This window comes from Phocoena sinus, chromosome 2, assembly GCF_008692025.1.
Source record: "Phocoena sinus isolate mPhoSin1 chromosome 2, mPhoSin1.pri, whole genome shotgun sequence".
Lineage (NCBI taxonomy): Eukaryota > Metazoa > Chordata > Mammalia > Artiodactyla > Phocoenidae > Phocoena > Phocoena sinus.
In genome coordinates this window covers 137,488,454-137,509,230 of record NC_045764.1, presented here as the reverse complement: position 1 = coordinate 137,509,230, position 20,777 = coordinate 137,488,454, and the positions used below count along the sequence as shown (strand labels likewise).

Genomic DNA, 20,777 nt, shown 5'->3' with positions numbered 1-20,777 from the left:
TTAGCATATTAATCACAGCTGTTTTAAATTCCAAGTATGATAATTCCAACACCCCTGCCATATCTAATCCTGATTCTCGTGCTTGCTCTGCCTCTTCCAATTGTGTTTTCTGCCTTTTAGTATATCTTAAAATTTCTTTTTGACAGCCAGGCATGATACACTTTTTAAAATGAACTTCTATAAACAGGTCTTTTGTAATATGGTGGTAAGCTGCAGGGGGATGGCTGAACAATTTATAGCCTTATGATAAGATCTCAGTCTTTTAGAAAGCCTGTGCTTCTGGACCATGAACTTCACACACACACTTCTCAATCCATCTCCCTCCCCTCAGGTGGAACAGGATGGCTAGAGTGAGCTGAAGTTGTGTATTTCCCTTCACCCACATCAGTTAGCCTCTGATAAAACTCCAGCAGGTTAGGCTCTGGTGAAATAGTTTATCCTAAGGGCAAGCCTTGTTAGGAGGAACAGAATGCTCTGGCATATTTCAAAGTCATTCCTTTTCCCCTTCCTCTCTCAAAAGCATGAGGGGATTTTTCTGATATTCACTGAGAGAATCTGGTAAAGACACAACAGGTAAGACTCACAAAAGTGTGGGGCCTCTGATGACCGGTTTCCCCTGGAGTTTTTAACTCTCAGAGTTGCCCACACTGAACCTCCAGCAATTTGTCAACCAATTCAGGCTTCCCTACACCAGCACTGGCTTCCAACAAGGTTGCTGCTCTGGTGAACTGTGATTCACTGTAGTCTCAGCTGGTCTCTCCAATTTTAAGGGCAGTGGTTTGCTTTGTGACCTCTCTCTACTAAAAAAGTCATTGATTTTTCAGTGTGTTCAGGTTTTTACTTGTTGTCAGGATGGAGTGGCAACTTCCAAGCTTCTTACATGCCATACCAGAAAGCGGAAGTTTGCATTTTCTTTTAAGAAATGTTTTTCTACACCACAAGCTTAAAAACTTATGTAGAATAATAAAACATATACAAACTCAATATCATATAGAACAAAACTGTGTTATATACTTTGTAAATTATTTATTTATTATTTTTCACTTTCCTCTTACAATGCACATATTTATATTTCTAGACATGTAGCCTAGATCAGACACTGTTCTTAAATATCTGAACCTCCCAGTTTATCTATAAAAATCAATATAAAATTATAAACTATAATCCTTGAAATATATCTTCCAAACAAGTGATTAAAACACAGCTTACCATTTTGATGCCTGTGGAAAATGTCACTGGTTTTGTAGGTTTAGGTTTCTCAAGTTGCATTTCCAGTTGGGTAGATCTATCTTTATGCTGAGCCAAAAGTAGAGCAACGGGGAGATCAGAACTCTCCTGCAAGAAAAGTTAAAGTGCAATGTGAAAGTTAAAAATAAAAGCAATGAGTCTTTTATTTTAAATTATGCCTTTCCATAAACATTTGATGTCAACCTAGGTATTCACTTTATGGAGAACACTTTACAAAAAACTTTAACAATCCATAATAAGAAAAGGCTGCTTTAGACTCATAAATCAAAATAACCTACAAAAAAGGATTTTTATAAAATCCACATTAAAGACAATATAATAGGATCTTATTTCATCTAGCAAAACCAACCATATTTATTAAAATAAAAAAATTAGAAGCTAATCACAAAAATAGTACAAAGTACTATAACTTAGATCAGATGTTTATCTAAGACACGTTTCTTTTTTACCAGTGAATTCAGACCAGTCTGAAATTGTTTCCCATTAGATTTCACCTGAGGCCGTTTGGAAATGATCCTTGCTCTGTTTTGCACAATGGAATGATTGTTAAATACAATCAAAAGACATTTATCAATATTTTCTCCTTTATTGACTTCTTTATAAATTTTTTTAATTAACAAAATAACAGTAAACACTTTTAATATCTTATATTGATACTAAATCAGGGCCACTATTTACACAAATCTGTACACACACATATTAATAACACAAATTACTAACTCTTATATGTAGACTGTCATTTATTCTGTTTAACATGAAGTCTTCTCACATGTTTAAAGTGATGCAGAGCTAAGATCTAAACTAAATGTATCCAGACATTTTCCTTTCTGAGCTGTCAGTTAAATAAGAACACAGAAACACATGCAAAATGAAACCAGGAAGGAAGGAGATCATATACAAACATATGCAAAGACACATACTACTTTCTATATCTGTAAACAAAAATGAAGGTACAAACACATTTCAGTCTCCTATACCAAGGTGACCTACGAAAACAGTCTTCAAGTGGCCCACAGAGATTTAACATAGTAACTACCCAGAATTTAATCCTGAAAAAACTATATTGTTACACATTTCATAGTATAAAAGTAAAGACATAGCAGAATCTAATTTTCTTTCCAAAACCAACAACTTAATATTTTGGGGCACAAATATGGCTAATTAATATATTTAAAGGACTTGTTTAAAAGTTATAGTACAGAAGATATTCAAGTAACAAGCCACTTATTTCCATAGCATCGTCCTAGAATAAATCTGTATCTCAAAACTTTGTAACAGAAGCGCTATGCAAGAGCAAATGTTACGAAGATTAAAACTTTTTAAAGTAAATGGAAAAACACAAATTTTATTTATAAAATAGAACTTTATTAAGGATCAAAATTCTTAAGACATGGCTTTAGCAATAATGAAGGAGGATGAATAAAATACACTATGACAACCTTTCATATTCTAAAACAAAGCATTAGTAATGCATTAATAATAGCATTGCTGTGAATTCCTGCAGCTATTCCTATTTCCATTGGAATTTTATAATAAAATGTAAAATTAAAGAATATTTTAAATGGACGGTGGCCCAAAATATCTTTTAAAATCTCTAACTACCTTTTCTTATGTAAAAACTATTTCCTTGGCTAAAATGCTAAATCATTGCTTCCTAATTAATACTCTAAGTGAATTCAAATTCCATACCTGGTACTTACCCTAAAAAGTAAAAGTTCTCATGTAAAAGTAAGACAATGTGTGCATTTCAAAAAAGTTGCTAATCAATACTTTGCCTGTTTTAATCCTGGTTTCACCTTCACATAAAAGAACCAGAATATTAAAATGTCTTGATAAAACAGTTGAAATTTAATAAAAATAAACATTCTAGAAAGCTAAAACTAATTTTGATACTAAGGCAATACAATTTACTTTAAATCTGCTGTACTCCACTTTAGCAATCGAAACTTTGGAGACTGAAAATCTTTGTAAATGTTAAACTAGAGGGACTTCCCCAGTGATGCAGTGGTTAAGAGTCCACCTGCCAGTGCAGCGGACGCAGGTACAGGCCCTGGTCTGGGAGGATCCCCCATGCCACGGAGCAGCTGGGCCCATGTACCACAACCGCTAAGCCTGTGCTCTGGAGCCCGCCCGACGCAGCTGCTGGGCCCGTGTGCCACAACTACTGAAGTTGTGGTCCGCAACAAGAGAGGCCACCACAGTGAGAAGCCCGCGCACCACAGCAAGGAGTGGCCCTCGCTCTCTGTAACTAGAGAGAAAGCCCGTGCACAGCAACAAAGACCCAACGCAGCCAAAAATAAATTAAAAAAAAAAAAGTTAAACTAGAAATAAGCAAGAGTTCTAACAACAACAAAAAAAATCTACAGAGTAAAATAAACTATGGGAAACATACATGCTCTCAGAAACACAAAAAATGTAGATTCAGCCTTTCAAGTTATTTCATTCTTCTTAGCTTTCCATTTTTACCCTGAAAGGTTCCCTAAGCTACATTGATTGCCTGAAGGTCCACTGCTTAATATTTAAAGAAATTTTAATTAAGACTACCTGTAATACTCATTAAAAGCTTTATAATGACCATTTTTAAATGATTATTTTAACTGACTTAAAGCAAGCCATCTGGCAAACAATATTCTAATAAAAATCAGCTACTGCTTATGACAATATTAGCCCTTAACAAAATTTAAGACATAGCTGAAGAGAATTTTCAAACAAGAATATAAAAAGATTTAATAAGTCAAGACCTGTTTAAAAATCTTTTTCCAAACTTTAAAAAAAAAAAAAAACCCTGAATTTACAGTTAGGATTAAATAAATGGACATTTTAGGCAACATTATAGTAAATGCTAAGCCATAAACATTAAGACCATAATACTAAAATCCTGTCACATCATACAGTATAGTGTAATGCCAATGCTTTTATAAAAGGTTAAAAAGTAACTTGTAGCACAAGGACCAGAAACAGCAGAAAAAAAATTCTAATAAGTTGTGCTTATACTAGTTGCCTAAATTAGATCCAGAGAATCATTCTAAGATTTAAGCTTCTAGATATATTTATAGATGCCAATTCAATCTTTCTTAATAAAATCTAACACATGAACATACATAGAAAAAAATACAATATATTCTTTTACTTAATAAGGATTCAGGAGGATAAAAAGAAAATTAATGAATTCTTTCAGTTAGTCAGTAAGGATGAAATATATGTTAGCATTTTAACAAAAAAATTTTAATAAATATTAAAAAATTAAAGTAACAATCTTTAAATATAAATTTAAATATGAAAATGAGAAATTCAAATTGAATTGGTATTTAAACCAATCTGTTGTAATTAATTGTTCTAATGAATACAGTAAATTGTTAAGGATTATTTAACCACCATGTTACATGATCTAAACAGTAAAGAAAGTATGCACAGTAATGACTTGCAGGTGAAGAAAACAGGAAGGGGGAGCAGTTCTTAACAAAAGCCAATATTAACTCCAGATTATACACAACGTACAACATTGGCAGTTGCAGCTCAACTGCCAAGAACAGCTCAATGAGGCAGCAAAACTTCATGCTAAAAGACTAAAGACAAAAAGAATATGCAAAAATAATTGCTATGCAAAACCAGTTTATCTCAAAATCAAAACTAAAAACGCTTTATACTAAATGGAACATTTTTAAAAAGTTAAAGTGTATTTTCGTCTTATATCTAAGTTCTGTATTTGGAATTAACTCAATTAATTGTATAGCAGAAAGCATTACCAAAGAAAACTCTGCATAAAATGATGAGAGAAACAACCTTTCAAAAAAATAATTGTAACATGAATCTTTACTAATTCATTCTTTAAAGTTTTTAATTTCTCACAAGCTACATGTCTATGAAAAAAATGTAAAACATGACATGCATCATTTCAACTGTTAAAGCCACAACTGCCACTTAATAGTTTCAAAAAAAATTAATGGAAGTTAGGGATTTCCCTGGTGGCACAGGGGATAAGACTCCATGATCCCAATGCAGGGGGCCCAGGTTCAATCTCTGGTCATGGAACTAGATCCCACGTGCATGCCACAAATAAGAGTTCTCATGCCACAACTAAGGAGCCCTGGGGACACAAGTAAGGAGCCCACCTGCCGCAACTAAGACCCGATGCAACCAAATACAAAAATAAATATTAAAAAGAAAAATCAATGGAAGTTACTAAGGAAAAAAAACATATTCTATTTTATACACTGCTGTCCTCATTTTTTTTTTCCTTTCTTGGCACAACAGCACACGGTGCAGCCTGCAGTATCTCATTTCCCAACCAGGGACTGAACCCAGGCCACGGCACTGAAAGCGCCAAATCCTAACCACTAGACCACCAGGGAACTCCCTGTCCTCATTTTTAGAACCAAATTTACATTCCATTCATACAAAGTAGATAGGGTTTATGATAAGCATTTTCTGTCTGAGCCTCGCTAAGGCCTTTACCCTTATTTTTCCTTTACTTTCTCACCTACTTCTAATTTAAATTATCTTGCTTTCTCTTTTTATTCCTGGTTATATGGCTTAAATGTTTTTAGGGCAAAAGCACAGTAGAAAACTATACACATACACTTTTACCTGATCATAGAATAACAAACAGCATAGCAACTAGTAGACTGAGGAGTTAAGTGTGTTAACACCACATGGAAATTAATTATGGGTCCAGAAAGGGGAAAGGAAGAATGTAAAAAGACTTTACTGGAAAGGACAATTTTCTAATTGTGATTTCATCAATATCACAATGGTTTATAAACATCAAATAATATTCTCCAATCTATGAAACACTTCATAAACCTTGGTTATAATTACTGCTATTATCTAACAATGTTGTCTACCTAGGGAGCTAATAACTAGAAAACACCAATAACTTGCAAGACATTGCCATTTCTTTCAAATGTATTTTTTTCATGCAAAAATATGAAACATAGTTCTCACAGAGTAACCAGAGTCAGTAAAACTTCAGCATGAAGCCAAAACACTTGAAAATGAGCTAGTTATTAGAAAACCAGTATTAATCAGGAGAAAAATGCTCTGAAAACAATATGTTTTAGTCAGTAAGCTCAGAAACACATCAACAACCTATTAATAGTAAACTGGCTTATGTTAGTTATAATATTACTCTCTTACCTGAAAATAAAATGGATATTGACAAACGTTTTTTTTAAATAAAGGAACAGAAGGTGAATAAACCAGCACAAACTATAGAAATACTATTTAAATACCTTTACCCAGAATAATAAATAGGAAAGATAAACCCTGAAGACAAATGATTTTTTATCACAATTAACATTAATACGTACCAGTTCATCTAAAAAAGCCTGTTTATTCTTCCTTTTTAGAATCTGCTGCAGTTGTTCTTCTTTTTGTATAAATAGTCTTCTTTGTTCATTTTCCTGTCGTTCTACCTCTAAAGCTTCTTCCAATTCCTCCTGTTCCCGAGTCTAAAACAGAAACATTGATATATGGCATGGAAAGATTTAGTAACCAAATCAACCCTATACCATACTCTGTACCTCCTTTCTTGGAAGCATAAAATGCACTAGTCACTAATTGTTTAACAGTGCAGCAATTCCACTTTAAAAGAACTAGAATTCATTTTATTTCATGTGGACATGTTACTATTAAAGAGAATGACATCTAGCACTAAATGAACACCTAAACAAAGTACACTGAGCCCAGCTGCAGAATTGTAGAAACTGCTTAATAATGTCTTTATTTTAGGAGATTTAACAAGAAAAACACAATAAAACAAAAAACCCAAAAACAAATAGATAATCTCCATATAGAACTATTGATTGAAACACTCCATATAAAAGACTGGTTTATTTAATAGAAACAATTTTCAGAATTATAAGATAATGAAAAGTTATCATAGGAGTTAGCTTCTTTTTCCCAAGTTAAAATAAGTCTTTCTGATCCTTGAGTTCCAAATAGCATTCATTTAAGGTAAGTTATGAAAAGCTGAAGTCATTTTCTAACACAAGCATATAAATTTCAAGGGTCCTCTTTGTAGACTGAAAAATTCAAAATCCAGAGCTAATATGTAGAGAGAATGAGCTACAGGCCTACTCATTTCCCTTTTATGAAGTTCCTCAGAAATATTAAGTACTTCAAGGTTCTGAAATTTATTCCAACTCTAACTTGTACTTAAAAGCAATATTATACCTAGCCTTTGCTCTTTAAGTCTTCTGAATGAGAAATATAGTAAAATCTGAATGGCTTTAGTTTAAAATCCTTGACTGTTGCTATTGAAAATGTAATACCTTTTTTTTTTAATTCAACAAAACATTGAGAATTTATGGCACCTCAAGATAAATACAGAATAGAGGGAGAGAGTATAATACATTTGGGGATCACTAACATAATATATGAATTAACAGAGACCTCAGAGAAAAGTACATTTTTATGTAAAATAATAATTAAAACACTCTATTAGATTTTTTTCACTTTACAAATTAAACTCCCCAAAGAAACAAGATTCCAAATTAAAAAGTGTTTCACTTATAATTCAAACTCAGTATATGCAAAATTAAGTTTAGCATTTGGTTTCCCAAAGCTGATCACCCTCCTGTATTCCTGATTTCTGCTAAGCGCACACCTACATCTCAGGCAACTCAAGTTGAAACCTCAAAGTCATCTCTGTTTACCCCCTCTCCCACAACCCCATTCCTCTTAAATTAAATCAGTTGCTAAGTCCTATTAGCATCTCTCCCTGTAATTTTACAAACCTCTATTACTGAGGTTACTATTCTAACTCAGGCACCCAGTGGAGAAGAGAATTCAAACTTGATTTAGAAGGATTACTAGGAATAAATGTAAAAAGTTAGGGGGTGAGATATGAGGGCTAGAAAAGTGAATTACTGGACTATAGGTCCATAAGCAGAAAAGGATGAGTCTCATGATAAAACAGTGACATGTAAGTAATAAGTACGACAAGTGACAGAGAGGTATACACAGAGTACAGTTGGGACAGAATTGATAGAGTGGTAAATTCTCCTTGCAATGATGGAGGACAGGTAGAGTTAGAAAAGATTTCATATACAGTGTTATGGGTTGAATGTGTGCCCCCAAAATATATATTGAAGTTTTAACCCCTGGTACCTATAAATGTGACCTTATTTGGAAATAGGGTCTTTGCAGATGTAATCAAGTTAAGATAGGTCATACTGGAAATTTTGCCACAGACACATGGGGAGAAGGCCATGTGAAGACAGAGACAGAAATCAGAGTGGTGCCAAAGGTGTTAGAAAAGGCAAAGAAAGATGCTTCCCTAGAGCTTTCAGAGAGACCATGACCCTGATGACACCTTGATTTCAGACTTCTAGCCTACAGAAGCCTGTTCTTGAAGAGAACAAATTCCTGTTGTTATAAATCACACAGTTTTTGGTAATTTGTTTTAACAGTCCTAGGTAACTAATATATGGAGGTTGAGCAGACTTCAAACAGTAGGTATTTACCCCCACTGGAGAGTGGAAGAGCCATTTAGGCAGAGAAAACAAAGGTGCAAAGACATGAATAAAGCTGGAATGCTTAGTATGGCCAAGTCATGAAGTATGGGAGTTGGGGAAAGCTCTAGATAAAGCTGGAGAGGCAAGCAGACGGCAGATCATGGAAAGTCGACCATACCCTACTAAGGCATGCATTTATGCCATACTAAGGCAACTGGGAAGACATTAGAGTTTGGAAAGATGACTAGAAGCAGTGAAGAATACATATCAATGGGGTTCAAGACTGAAGACAGGAAGACTAGTTAAAAGAATATTTCAATAACTCAAGTAAGAAATAATGAGGACCCTAAGTAAAGTAACAATAATATAATTAGAGGAGGAACCAGGTTTGAAAGGTCATAAGGAAAGACTATCAACAATATATGAAGACTGACCAGATATGGCTAGAACACTTAGATAAAGAATGTAATAGGAGAAATAGGTGGGAGAGTGAAGATTAAAAGGTTCAATTATGGGGGCTTCCCTGGTGGCGCAGTGGTTGAGAGTCCGCCTGCCGATGCAGGGGACACAGGTTCGTGCCCCGGTCCGGGAAGATCCCACATGCCGCGGAGCAGCTGGGCCCGTGAGCCATGGCCACTGAGCCTGCGCGTCCGGAGCCTATACTCCGCAAAGGGAGAGGCCACAACAGTGAGAGGCCTGCGTACCGCAAAAAAAAAAAAAAGGAAAAGAAAAATACGTTCAATTATGATGAACGTAGATGCAAAAATCCTCAACAAAATATTAGCAAACCAAATTCAACAATACATTAAAAGGATTATATAACATAATCATGTGGAATTTATCCCAGGGGTGCAAGGATGGTTAAACATCCACAAATCAATCAATGTGATACACCACATTTACAAATTGAAAAATAAAAAGCATATGGTCATCTCAATAGATGCAAAAAGGTCTTCTGATAAAATTCAACATTGATTTATGATAAAAACTCTAAACAAGTGGGCACAGAGAACATAATTCAATATAATGAAGGCCAAATATGACAAGCCCATGACTAATATCATACTCAACAGTGAAAAGCTGAAAGCATTTCCTCTGAGATCAGGAACAAGACAAGGATGCCCACTCTTGCCACTTTTATTTATAACATAGTACCACAAGTCCTAGCCACAGCAATCAGACAAAAAAAGAAATAAAAGGAATTCAGATTGGAAAGGAAGAAGAAAAACTGTCACTGTTTACGGATGGCATGATACTGTATATAGAAAATCCTAAAGATGCCAACAAAATACCTATTAGAACTCATCAATGAATTCAGTAAACTTTCAGGATACAAAATTAGTATATAGAAATCTGTTGCATTTCTATACACTAACAACAAACTATCAGAAAGATAAATTAATCTCATTTACATCTGTATCAAAATGAATAAAATACCTAGGAATTCATCTAACTAAGGAGGTAAAAGACCTGTACAGAGAACACTATAATACACTGACAAAAGAAACTGAAGACAAGACAAACAAATGGAAAGATATACTGTGCTCATGGGTTGGAAGAATTAATATTGTTAAAATGGCCATACTACCCCAAGGCAATCTACAGATTCAATGCAATCCCTATCAAAATACCAATGGCATTTTTCACAGAACTAGAACAAATAATTCTTTTTTGTGTATGGCAACACAAAAGACCCCAAGTAGCCAAAACAATCATGAGAAAGAAGAACAAAGCTGGAGGTATCACACTCCCTGATTTCAAACTATAATACCAAGCCACAATTTTCAAAAAATTATGGTACTGGTACAAAAACAAAGATCAATGGAACAGAATAGAGAGCCCAGAAATAAACCCACACTTATATGGGAAATTAATCTATGACAAAGGAGGCAAGAATATATAATGAGGAAAAGATAGCCTCTTCGATAAATGGTTTTGTAAAAACTGGACAGCTACATGCAAAAGAATTAAACTGGACAACTTTCTCATACCATATACAAAAATAAACTCCAAAGGGACTGAAGACTTAAATGTAAGTCCTGACACCATAAAACTCTTAGAAGAAAACACTGGTAGTATGGTCTTTAATGTCAGTCTTAGCAAACTATAAATCTGATAAGGGGTTAATATCCAAAATATACAAAGAATTCACAGAGCTCAACATCAAAAAACAACCAACCTGGGACTTCCCCAGTGGTGCAGTGGTTAACAATCCACCTGCCAATGCAGGGGACACAAGTTCAATCCCTGGTCCAGGAAGATCCCACATGCCGTAGAGCAACTAAGCCCGTACGCCATAACTACTGAGCTGTGCTCTAGAGCCTGCGAGCCACCACTACTGAGCCCACGTGCTGCAACTACTGAAGCCCACATGCCTAGATCTCGTGCTCCGCAACAAGAGAAGCCACTGCTATGAGAAGCTCGCGCACCGTAATGAAGTAGCCCCCCCTCGCCGCAACTAGAGAAAGCCCGCGCAGCAACAAAGACACAACGCAGCCCAAGAAAACAATAATAAATAATCTTTTAAAAACAAACAACCTGATTAAAAAATGGGCAAAGAACCTGAATAGACTTTTTTCCAGAGAAGACATACAGATGGCCAAAAGGCACAGGAAAAGATGCTCAACATCACTAATCATCAGGGAAATGCAAATCAAAACCACAATGAGATATCACCTCACACCTGTCAGAATGGCTACAATCAAAAAGAAAACAAATAACAAATGCTGTCAAGGATGTGGAGAAAAGGGGACCCTAGCGCACTCTTGGTGGGAATGTAAATTGGTGCAGACACTATGGAAAACAATAAGCTTCCTCAAAAAATTAGAAACAGAACTACCATACAATCCAGCAAATCTGGGTACTTATCCAAAGAAAATAAAGACACTAATTTGAAAAGATATATGCATCCCAATGTTCATTTAAGCATTATTTACAATAGCCAAGATAATGGAAGCACCTTAAGTACCCATCAATAATAGAAGCATGGATAAAAAAAGATGTGAGATATAGATATATAGAGAGAGATATATATACATATATACAATCAAATATTACTCAGCCATAAAAAAAGAATGAAATCTTGCCATTTGGATTAACCTAGATGGTATTATGTTAAGTTAAATTAGTCAGACAGAGAAAGACAAATACTGTATGATTTCACTTACTTTGGAATCTAAAAAACAAAACCAGTGAACAAAAACAGCAAAACAGAGTCACAGATACAGAGAACAAACAGGTGGTTGCCAGAGGGGAGGGGGGATGAGAAATGAGAGAAATAGGTGAGGAAGATCAAGAGGTACAAAATTCCAGTTACAAAATAAATAAGTCACAGGTACGAAATATACAGTGTGGGAGAATACAGTCAACAGGAATGCAGTATCTTTGTATCATGATGGTAACCATACAATCAAAATGGTAACTTGACTTATCATGGTGATCATTTTGAAATGTATAGAAATATCCAATCACTATGTTGTGCACCAGGAACTAAAACAATGTTGTAGGTCAATTATACTACAAAATCGAACGAACAAATCACTGAAAAAGAGATCAGATTTGTGATTACCAGAAGCAGGGGCTAGGCGGAGGAGGAACTGGACAAAGGTAGTCAAAAGGTACCAACTTCCAGTTATAAGATTAGCTAGGGATGCAATGTACAACATGATAAATATAATAGACACTGCTGCATATATGAAAGTTCTTAAGAGAGTAAATCCTAAGAGTTCTCACCATAAGGAAAAAATTTTTTTCTTTTATTTTGTATCTATATGATGATGGATGTTTACTAAACTTATTGTGATAATCATTTCATGAGATATATAAGTAAAATCATTATGCTGTATACCTTAAACTTACATAGTGCCATATGTCAATTATGTACAGCTCAATAAAACTGGAAGGAAAAAAAAATTCCGTTCTGGAATGCTGAATCACAAATGCCTTTAATGCATCCAGAAAAAATGTCGATTAACCAATTACAGATATATGGACGTATCACATATAATTCTTGGAGCTCAGGAGGAAAACAATGGGCTGCAGAAACACTTGAGAGTAATCAGTGTAAAGGATTAACTCTAAAAGAGAAGCACCGAGAGGAATCCAAGTGTTTAAGAAACAGAAAGGAAAGAGAAGCCTCTCAGAAGGATGAAAGAGGAAGGTGAGAGCAGCAGGATGAAGAGAATGGAGTGGCCCCACAGAAGTCAAGGAAGAGTTTCACCATCAAGGGAGAAGCCTGCATCAAATACTGCCCTGCCTACAGACCAAATGACATTCAGACCAACAAAGAGTCTATTGGCTTTGTCAATGAGAAACTGGTAGCCTCAATTTTCTCACTGTATTTAAGTATTTTGAAAATAGAAAGCCTCAATAAATATTGGTTGGCTAGCTAGCTGATTGAATAACTGGGAAAATAGCTGTCATTAAAAATCAAACATTGGGGGCACAAAGAAGGTATTGGACTGGGAGAAGGGAAGCAGGCTGAAAGACTAGAAGGTCTCTGTTTTCTCCCCATTAATGGCACCACCTTACCCAATCAACCTTTACCTCCCACTTCTAATCCATCATTAGGACTTGCTATTTCAAACTCAAAACATTTCTCGAATTCATCCCTACCTCTCCATTCCTTGTTTAAGTCACCTCTGAACTCGCCTACAAGACTGCAATAACCTCCCATTGGCCTCCTAAACTCCAGGTTTGATCCTCTCAAATTCAACCTCCACAAAAGCAATAAATCTATTCTAATAAGGACAATACTTTATTATCACTTTGCTTAATACCCTTCAATGACAATCATTAACAGCTAGGTTTCTATAACATTACTCTAAGGAATCCTGGGAATTCCCTAATAAGATGTCTAAGGTACACTACAGAAGAGACTGAGCAGATGGGAATTCAAGCTTATTCGTCCTCCCGCTGTTGATTCAACAAACGTATTCAGAGTAAGGTTTCATTTGAAGAAAAGGTTCACCTGCTAAAACATACAAACAACTGGTCAATATAAGCCCAAATTACTTTTCACAATACATAAGGCCTTATGTTACCTGGGCTCTTTCTACTTCAGTTTCAACTCTCTATGGAACTTGGCAATATAGAACTACTTACAATTCTCAGCGCTCTCTGTGATTATCCATGCCGTCTTGCCTTTGCCCATGATTTCTTTCTGCCTGGAATGTCTTTGTGCAGCTTCCCAACCCACCCCCTTCCTGTCTTCTACAACTTGGTAACTTCTACTTGTTCTTCAAAGCTCCATTCAGGCATTATCTCACCTGGAATGCCTTTCCCAATCTTCCTAGAACAGATTAGGTATCCCTCGTCTGTATTCCCGTAATAGCAAGCACACAGAACTCTCCATGTGCCTATGTCATTGTACTGAAATTACCTGGTCCCTACAGAACCAGGGTTCTTATTCATCTTTGTATACTATGTGTTTAGCAGACGTTCAACAAATGCTTATTGAACTAAAGTTTTTTTTGCTAAATTGATAGACATTCTATGCAGCAATCTCTGCTGCTCATGAGAATCCAGAAAACGGAAGATAAAAATTAAGCTAATCTTCACTAAGAGTCTATTTCAAGATTAGTTCACCTTTATTCAGTTTCTCCATGCTCACAATTGATGCTAGGTGCCAGCTCCATGAGACAAATAAGATCTCGTTAGCAGACAACTCAGTAATAGTTTCTCTATGTCAGAAATGGGTCATTTCATGTGCCTAATCATGCAAGAGATTGCTTTTTTTTTTCCTTTTTTTTTTTTTTTTTTTTTTTTATGCGTTACGCGGGCCTCTCACTGTTGTGGCCTCTCCCGTTGCGGAGGACAGGCTCCAGACGCGCAGGCTCAGCGGCCATGGCTCACGGGCCCAGCCGCTCCGCGGCACGTGGGATCCTCCCAGACCGGGGCACGAACCCGTGTCCCCTGCATCGGCAGGCGGACTCTCAACCACTGCGCCACCAGGGAAGCCCTTTTTTTCCTTTTTGACACAATTCTGATCGTTTTGGAACAGTAAGACTTCAACTTTCACAAAGACATTAAAGGCAAGTTGCTACCTCAGGTTTGCAAAAAGACATCAGTCATATAGTCCACACTCCTTGGGCCACTTGAGAACTGTCTCTACCCAATGATACCATAGTTACTGATATATGTTAATTTGCACCATCTTAAAAAATGGTCCTATGTCTGTATTTATGCCAAAAACAGTGATAGTAAGTATCACTAATAGATAAAATGCTCAGCAAAGAATGACCAATTACTAAATGATAATGAATTACTGACCAAAATCCTTTGTTATAATAGATCCAAGTGCTAAACGTTAATATGAAGAATAAATGCAGTCACTGTAACATGCATTACATAAAATACAAGTTGATGCTTGTACAACACAGGGGGTTAGGGGCGCTGACCCTTTGCACAATTGAAAATCTGTGTATAATTTATAGTCTGCCCTCCTTATCAGTGGTTCCCTCTGTATCTGCAGTTCTGCATCCAAGGATTCAACCAACTTCTCATTGTGTGGTACTGTAGCATTTACTATTAAAAATAATCCAGGTGTTAAGTGGACCCGCGCAGTTCAAACTTGTGTTGTTCAAGGGTCACCTGTATTCAATAACCTATCATTATAAAGTTTTCAAATAATTAGATATTCCTACTTTAAAATAATATAACCAGCCTAAAATTAGATTATTCTTTCAACACTCAATATTATTTGCTACTTTAAAATGATAAATGAAAAAAGCACTCACTTGAAAAGAACCTTATTAATTTAAACAGAGCTAATGCAACAAGTTACCTGGGCATACCTATTTTGCATGTATCTTCTGATGTACCCAGAGAAGGCTACTGGGCAAAGAGAGTAATTTTTATGGCACACTGATGCTTTCAGAAATGAGACACCTTTCTAAGGAAGCCAGGCTGGATATGAACGGAATAGAATGTCAATTCCTTGAGAGTTTTATTGCAGGAAAGAAGTGCCTAAATGAAACACTTAAAGACTATAAAAAGGAAGTCCTTCTAAGTACAAGATGAAAATGCAAGCTATGTAATCCAAATATATCTATATCATTTTTACCAATGATTACAAATTCCTGATACAGTACCTCAAAAACAATTACCTCTGCTTTCCCCCAAAACTAGAAAGCCAAGTTGTACTGAAGAAATGATAGCTAAATTGTGTAAGTTAATTAAATCTTTGCATGTCTATAATTATTTTTCCTTTACAGGATATATTTTAACAATGCCATCAAAACTGTCTTTGCTATAGTAATGTGTGCCTCGTACCTATATGCCTATATACATATATTAGTATTTCTGGCATTAATTTCAGCTAAAGTCTTTGTAAATATAACTAGTTTTAGAGAAAGATAGCTTTTTAAAGGATCATGTGGAAGCATTCATCTCTAATACAAAAGAAGAAAATACTTAGCAACCAACCAGCTTTAACTTATTTTTCTGAATGACATCTTTGTTTTCCTTTTGGTATATCTCCATTTTCTTTTTGGTGTTGTCCAAATCCACATTGTTGGTCAAGTTGAAAACTGCATCAGAAAAGAAACACTGACATGAAATACAGTTTTTACATAAATCTTGAGAAGATAATAAAAACCAATATTCATCACAGTGATTTCTTAATTCATCAGGTTGACAGTCTTTATAGCTTAAGAAACTAGCTCTAGTTCAGCAACTATGTTTTCTGAACCAAATATAAGGAGAGACTGTCAGACTATCACACAGACTATCTAAAGATCTGAATCACCTCAAAAAACCTAAGATATGTGCTTGCCATAATCACACTGGATTTGATTTTTATAGTGCCCATTTTAACTGTAAAAGTATAAAAAAGATTGCTTAAGTTTTTAAATAAAAAGAGTTAAGTCTGGGACCTACTATACTAGTCAGAATCAATACTGAAAAGAATCTATGTGCCAGAAACAGAAAAATTATCCAAAGGAATAAAAAAATATTATCAAACTAGAACAGGTTTTATTCTGATCCTCAACATGGCTAGACACAAGCTTGAATCATTTACCATATAGTCTAGATCTGGGAAACTATGAAATACATGAGTCAAAAATTAACAAGGAAGGTAAAGGAAAATCTGGCACCAAAACTTAAGACTGAAATAATTTAGTAAGAGAAGCCACTGAGATATGTTCAGATAGGTGATAAACTTTCAGTGACTTAGAACGATCTTTTTATAATTCCAACTCAAAATAATTTTAATTATAAATGCCTTACTCCCTTCTAAGTTTACATATGTAAATAAAAAGGTTATTATAATACTCTGAACCAAAAAAACTATTTTAGTATATATAAATTCATATTTTGAAGTACTGCCCCACTGCCCTACCCCTTTCAGTGTTTGTATCAGCCCGTCTAAAGAAGGATCATCATCGTTGTCTCTCCTGTTCTATAATTCAATCCAGACTTCCCTTGGATTCCTCATAATGTTTGTGCATCCATTATTAGCCCTTCTATCCCTTCTCCAATTACTTACCACTGCTTCCTCCAGCTTGACCTATAAACAGGTTTGATCTACCCTAAATAACTCTGCTTTACTCCATGTTTCTACAGATTCCTTCCCCATCTCACTCCTTCATTTAACTAATAACCATCTCAAATAGTTCCTAGATTTCTGCATTAGGTCTCTAAGAGTTGAAAAGTAATATTGGAAGCCCAATAGAGGGTTATCTGTTTTGTTGAGTAAGGCCATTAAACATACTCAAAAGACCAATCTGATCCATAATTTAATTTTTATCTCTTCAAAGGACCAACTTATTTCAGAACATCAATTTATCATAATCATTGTTGAAAATCCAGGCTTATTTAAGTATGTAGAAAAAAAGAAGCAATTCTCAATACTATTACATGCAATTTTAAAACTCTGGGAGAAGTGAGAGAAAATGAGAAACAACAGCCCTCTAGCTATTGCTCCAGCTTTTTTAATCACAAAGTAGAAAAGAAAATAATAATGGTGGTAAACCAGGGAATCTGTCTAGGATGCAACATAGGGCATTCCCTATAAATCACACTTTGGCCCCAACACAAAATAGTCAGAGAAAGAATTTCCGAACTAGCAACAGCCCTCAGAAAGACAACTGTGACCCATTCTGATTCCACGATCCTTGCCAACCACTCACAATTTACTCCTTGCATTTAACAGCCATCCACTGAGCCACCAAATCCAAAAATCTTTCACAACCTCTACCACCCTCAACATCTATGCCCACTTAACAATTCTGATCACTTTTTTTTCCTCAGCACGTCCTTCTCGTGACTAATTTGTTAATATGTTCTCCTGATCTCCTTCCTACTACTACAGCTACCCATTCTTGTTTCCATCTCTGCCTCATCTTGCTCTCTAGGTACACTGCATGATTCTGACTTTTGCCCTCTTTCCTCCCTCTATGTTCCTTGGGTAATCTCATAACTTGCCACAGTTTCAAGCAAAGAAATGCCAGGAAAAGCTGATACCATCTCAAAGTACAATTTAGAAAACCCAGCACATAAACATCTCCAAATTTACTCCTCCTTGTAAATTCTTTACCTGTTAATGATATGACTATCATGCTAAGACATCAGGATTTAACATCTCATTCATGTGACCCACTGTCCTTTGCACTCCGTAAGCACCAGCTGCAAAATACTACAGATTCTACCACCAAAATCTCTTTAAAACTGCCCTTATTTTCAATGTACCTGCCAGTACTCCAAGCCAGGATCTTATTTCTCCCTGGATAATTTAATCTCTGATTTAACTTCCTGTCTCCAGAATCTTTGCATCTTTCCCTATTCCCTAACCCCATCCATAGTATACAATGCTGCAAGACTAATATTTCTGAAGCACACCTCAAATCACCTTCCACCTCTACCATCCTATAGTCCTCTCTCATCCCGCCTGCCTTCCCCCTTTTACTAGGAAAAAAAAAAAATCAAACACTTTTAGAATTCAGAGCCCTTCCTAATTTGGCTATAACTACTTTTATCTCCCCTCAATAAAGACCTATCTTGAAACTAGACAGGTGTGCATTTCCCAAATGTTCCCCACATTTCCTGGTCCAGTTCCTTTGATCATACCATTGCCCAGAATGCCTGATCCCCTTTTCTTATTTTTGAAAATATACCCAATCTTCAAATGTCTACCCAAATACTATCTTTTCCATGAAGTTCTCCCCGGTTCCCCTAACTAGAAATAACTTCCTTCTCTTATAAATGTGGAAAAATTATTCACAGCTCATATAAAAATCTCTCTCTACTTTACATGATGTGTATACACATACACAGCATTCTTTACTTTGCACTTCATCATATTTTCTATAATCTCTGTATCATCACTTCTCCATTCACAATGCCTTGAAAAAAATCCAGTCTTAACTCTTACATTACTTTTCCCTCTCTGCTTTGAGAGTTTTGCAGATTCCTCAGAGCCTCTTCAAGAACCAAGGGAAAGAGAGATTGAAGCAATCCAACCAAAGTAGTTTTCCTTCATTTGTCTTCTTGAAGTGACCTCCTTCTCAAAACTCTGCTTGATGTAAAACAACTATACCACAATTTAAAAAAAAAAAAAAAACACCTCTATAGCGCGTGTATGTGGGTACGCGCATGTATATCTATGAAACATCTCAAGGATCTATAAAACACGTGTGATAGGCACTACATCTAGCATTTGACCTAATTATATCACTTAATCCTCCTGATAATCTTATGAGATATGTGAGGTACTACTGTCATTTACACTTTACAGATAAGGTTTAAAGATATTAAATAACTATGTCCAAGGTATAGTAAATGTTGGAAACAGGATTTTAACCTAGGCTGATTCCAAAGCCTGAAATTTTTTTTAATTTCTATTGGAGTATAGTTGATTCACAGTGTTGTGTTCCAAAGCGTGAACTTTTGTCTACAATGCTAGTTTTATTGCTTCTCTCTATGCCTGAAGACCACTGCTAGCCCAGTTCAGCTACTTCTCTGCATCTGTACAGGCCACACTTTCTTATTTCCATACCTGTGAGCAAACTGCTCCCACAGGGCCCATCTTAGTACCAGCCTCAACCCAGAACAACTGTGAATATCTGTATCTGGCTACCCTTCTATATCCAGCTTAATCAGCAGCTCTTCCTCATAACTCACTTTGCAGGTGCAAATCCTCTCCATCCTCCATCCCTGAATGCTATAACTCACTTTGCAGTTAGAAATCCCCTACATCTCTCCACCCCTGAATGCTCACAACAGATTATGTAATATCATTCTGGTTGTATTTATCCACTTTCTACCCTGTATAATTATTTTCAATGTACCTATCTATTTGACCTAATAGAGTGGTCCTTGAGGGCAGATTCTAGGACTGATTCTGCTTTATCACTCCCAGCATTTAAGTAAAAAACTTTCACTATACACCCATTAGAATGGGCAAAAACCAACACATGATGACACCAAATACTGGCAAGGATGTGAGCAACAGGAACTCTCATACACTGCAGTGGGAATGCAAAATGGCCCAGCACTTTGGAAAACAGTCTGACAGTTTCTTACAAAACGAAAGATACTCTTATCATACAATCCAGCAACTGCCCTCCTTGGTATTTATCGAAAGGAGTTAAAAACCATGTCCACACAAAAGGCTGCATACAAATGTTTACAGCAGCTTTATTCATAATTGCCAAAACATGGAAGCAATCAAGATGTCCTTCAGTAGTTTGAAAAGATAAATAAACTATAATATATCCAGACAATGGGATATTATTCAGCACCAAATAATAACAGTAATAATAATAAGCTACAAAACCATGAAAAGACATGGAGGAAACTTAAATGCATATTACTATGAGAAAGAAAACAATTTGGCTACATACTGTACGATTCCAACTATATGACACTCTGGAAAAGGCAAAAATACGGAGACAGTAAAAAGATCAGTGGTTGCCAGGGATTCGGGGGAAGGAGGGAGAAACAGGCAGAACACAGAGGAATTTCTGGGTAGCAAAACTATTCTATACAATACTATAATGGTGGATACATGCCATTATACATTTATCCAAACCCATAAAATGTACAACACCAAGAGTAAACCCTAATGTAAAC

At 35.7% G+C, this 20,777-nt stretch overlaps 1 protein-coding gene across 2 annotated transcripts in view; it reads right to left on the bottom strand.

Annotated features, from left to right (window-relative positions):
- Positions 1-20,777, bottom strand: part of MNAT1 (MNAT1 component of CDK activating kinase) — a 214,178-nt gene that overhangs the window by 139,309 nt on the left and 54,092 nt on the right. For both annotated transcript variants that reach the window (XM_032621477.1, XM_032621478.1), the window contains exons 4-6: positions 16,131-16,234; positions 6,558-6,698; positions 1,210-1,335 (exon numbers count right to left, since the gene is read on the bottom strand). In XM_032621477.1, coding sequence (XP_032477368.1) covers positions 1,210-1,335; positions 6,558-6,698; positions 16,131-16,234 — 371 coding nt within the window. The remainder of the gene's footprint in view (positions 1-1,209; positions 1,336-6,557; positions 6,699-16,130; positions 16,235-20,777) is intronic.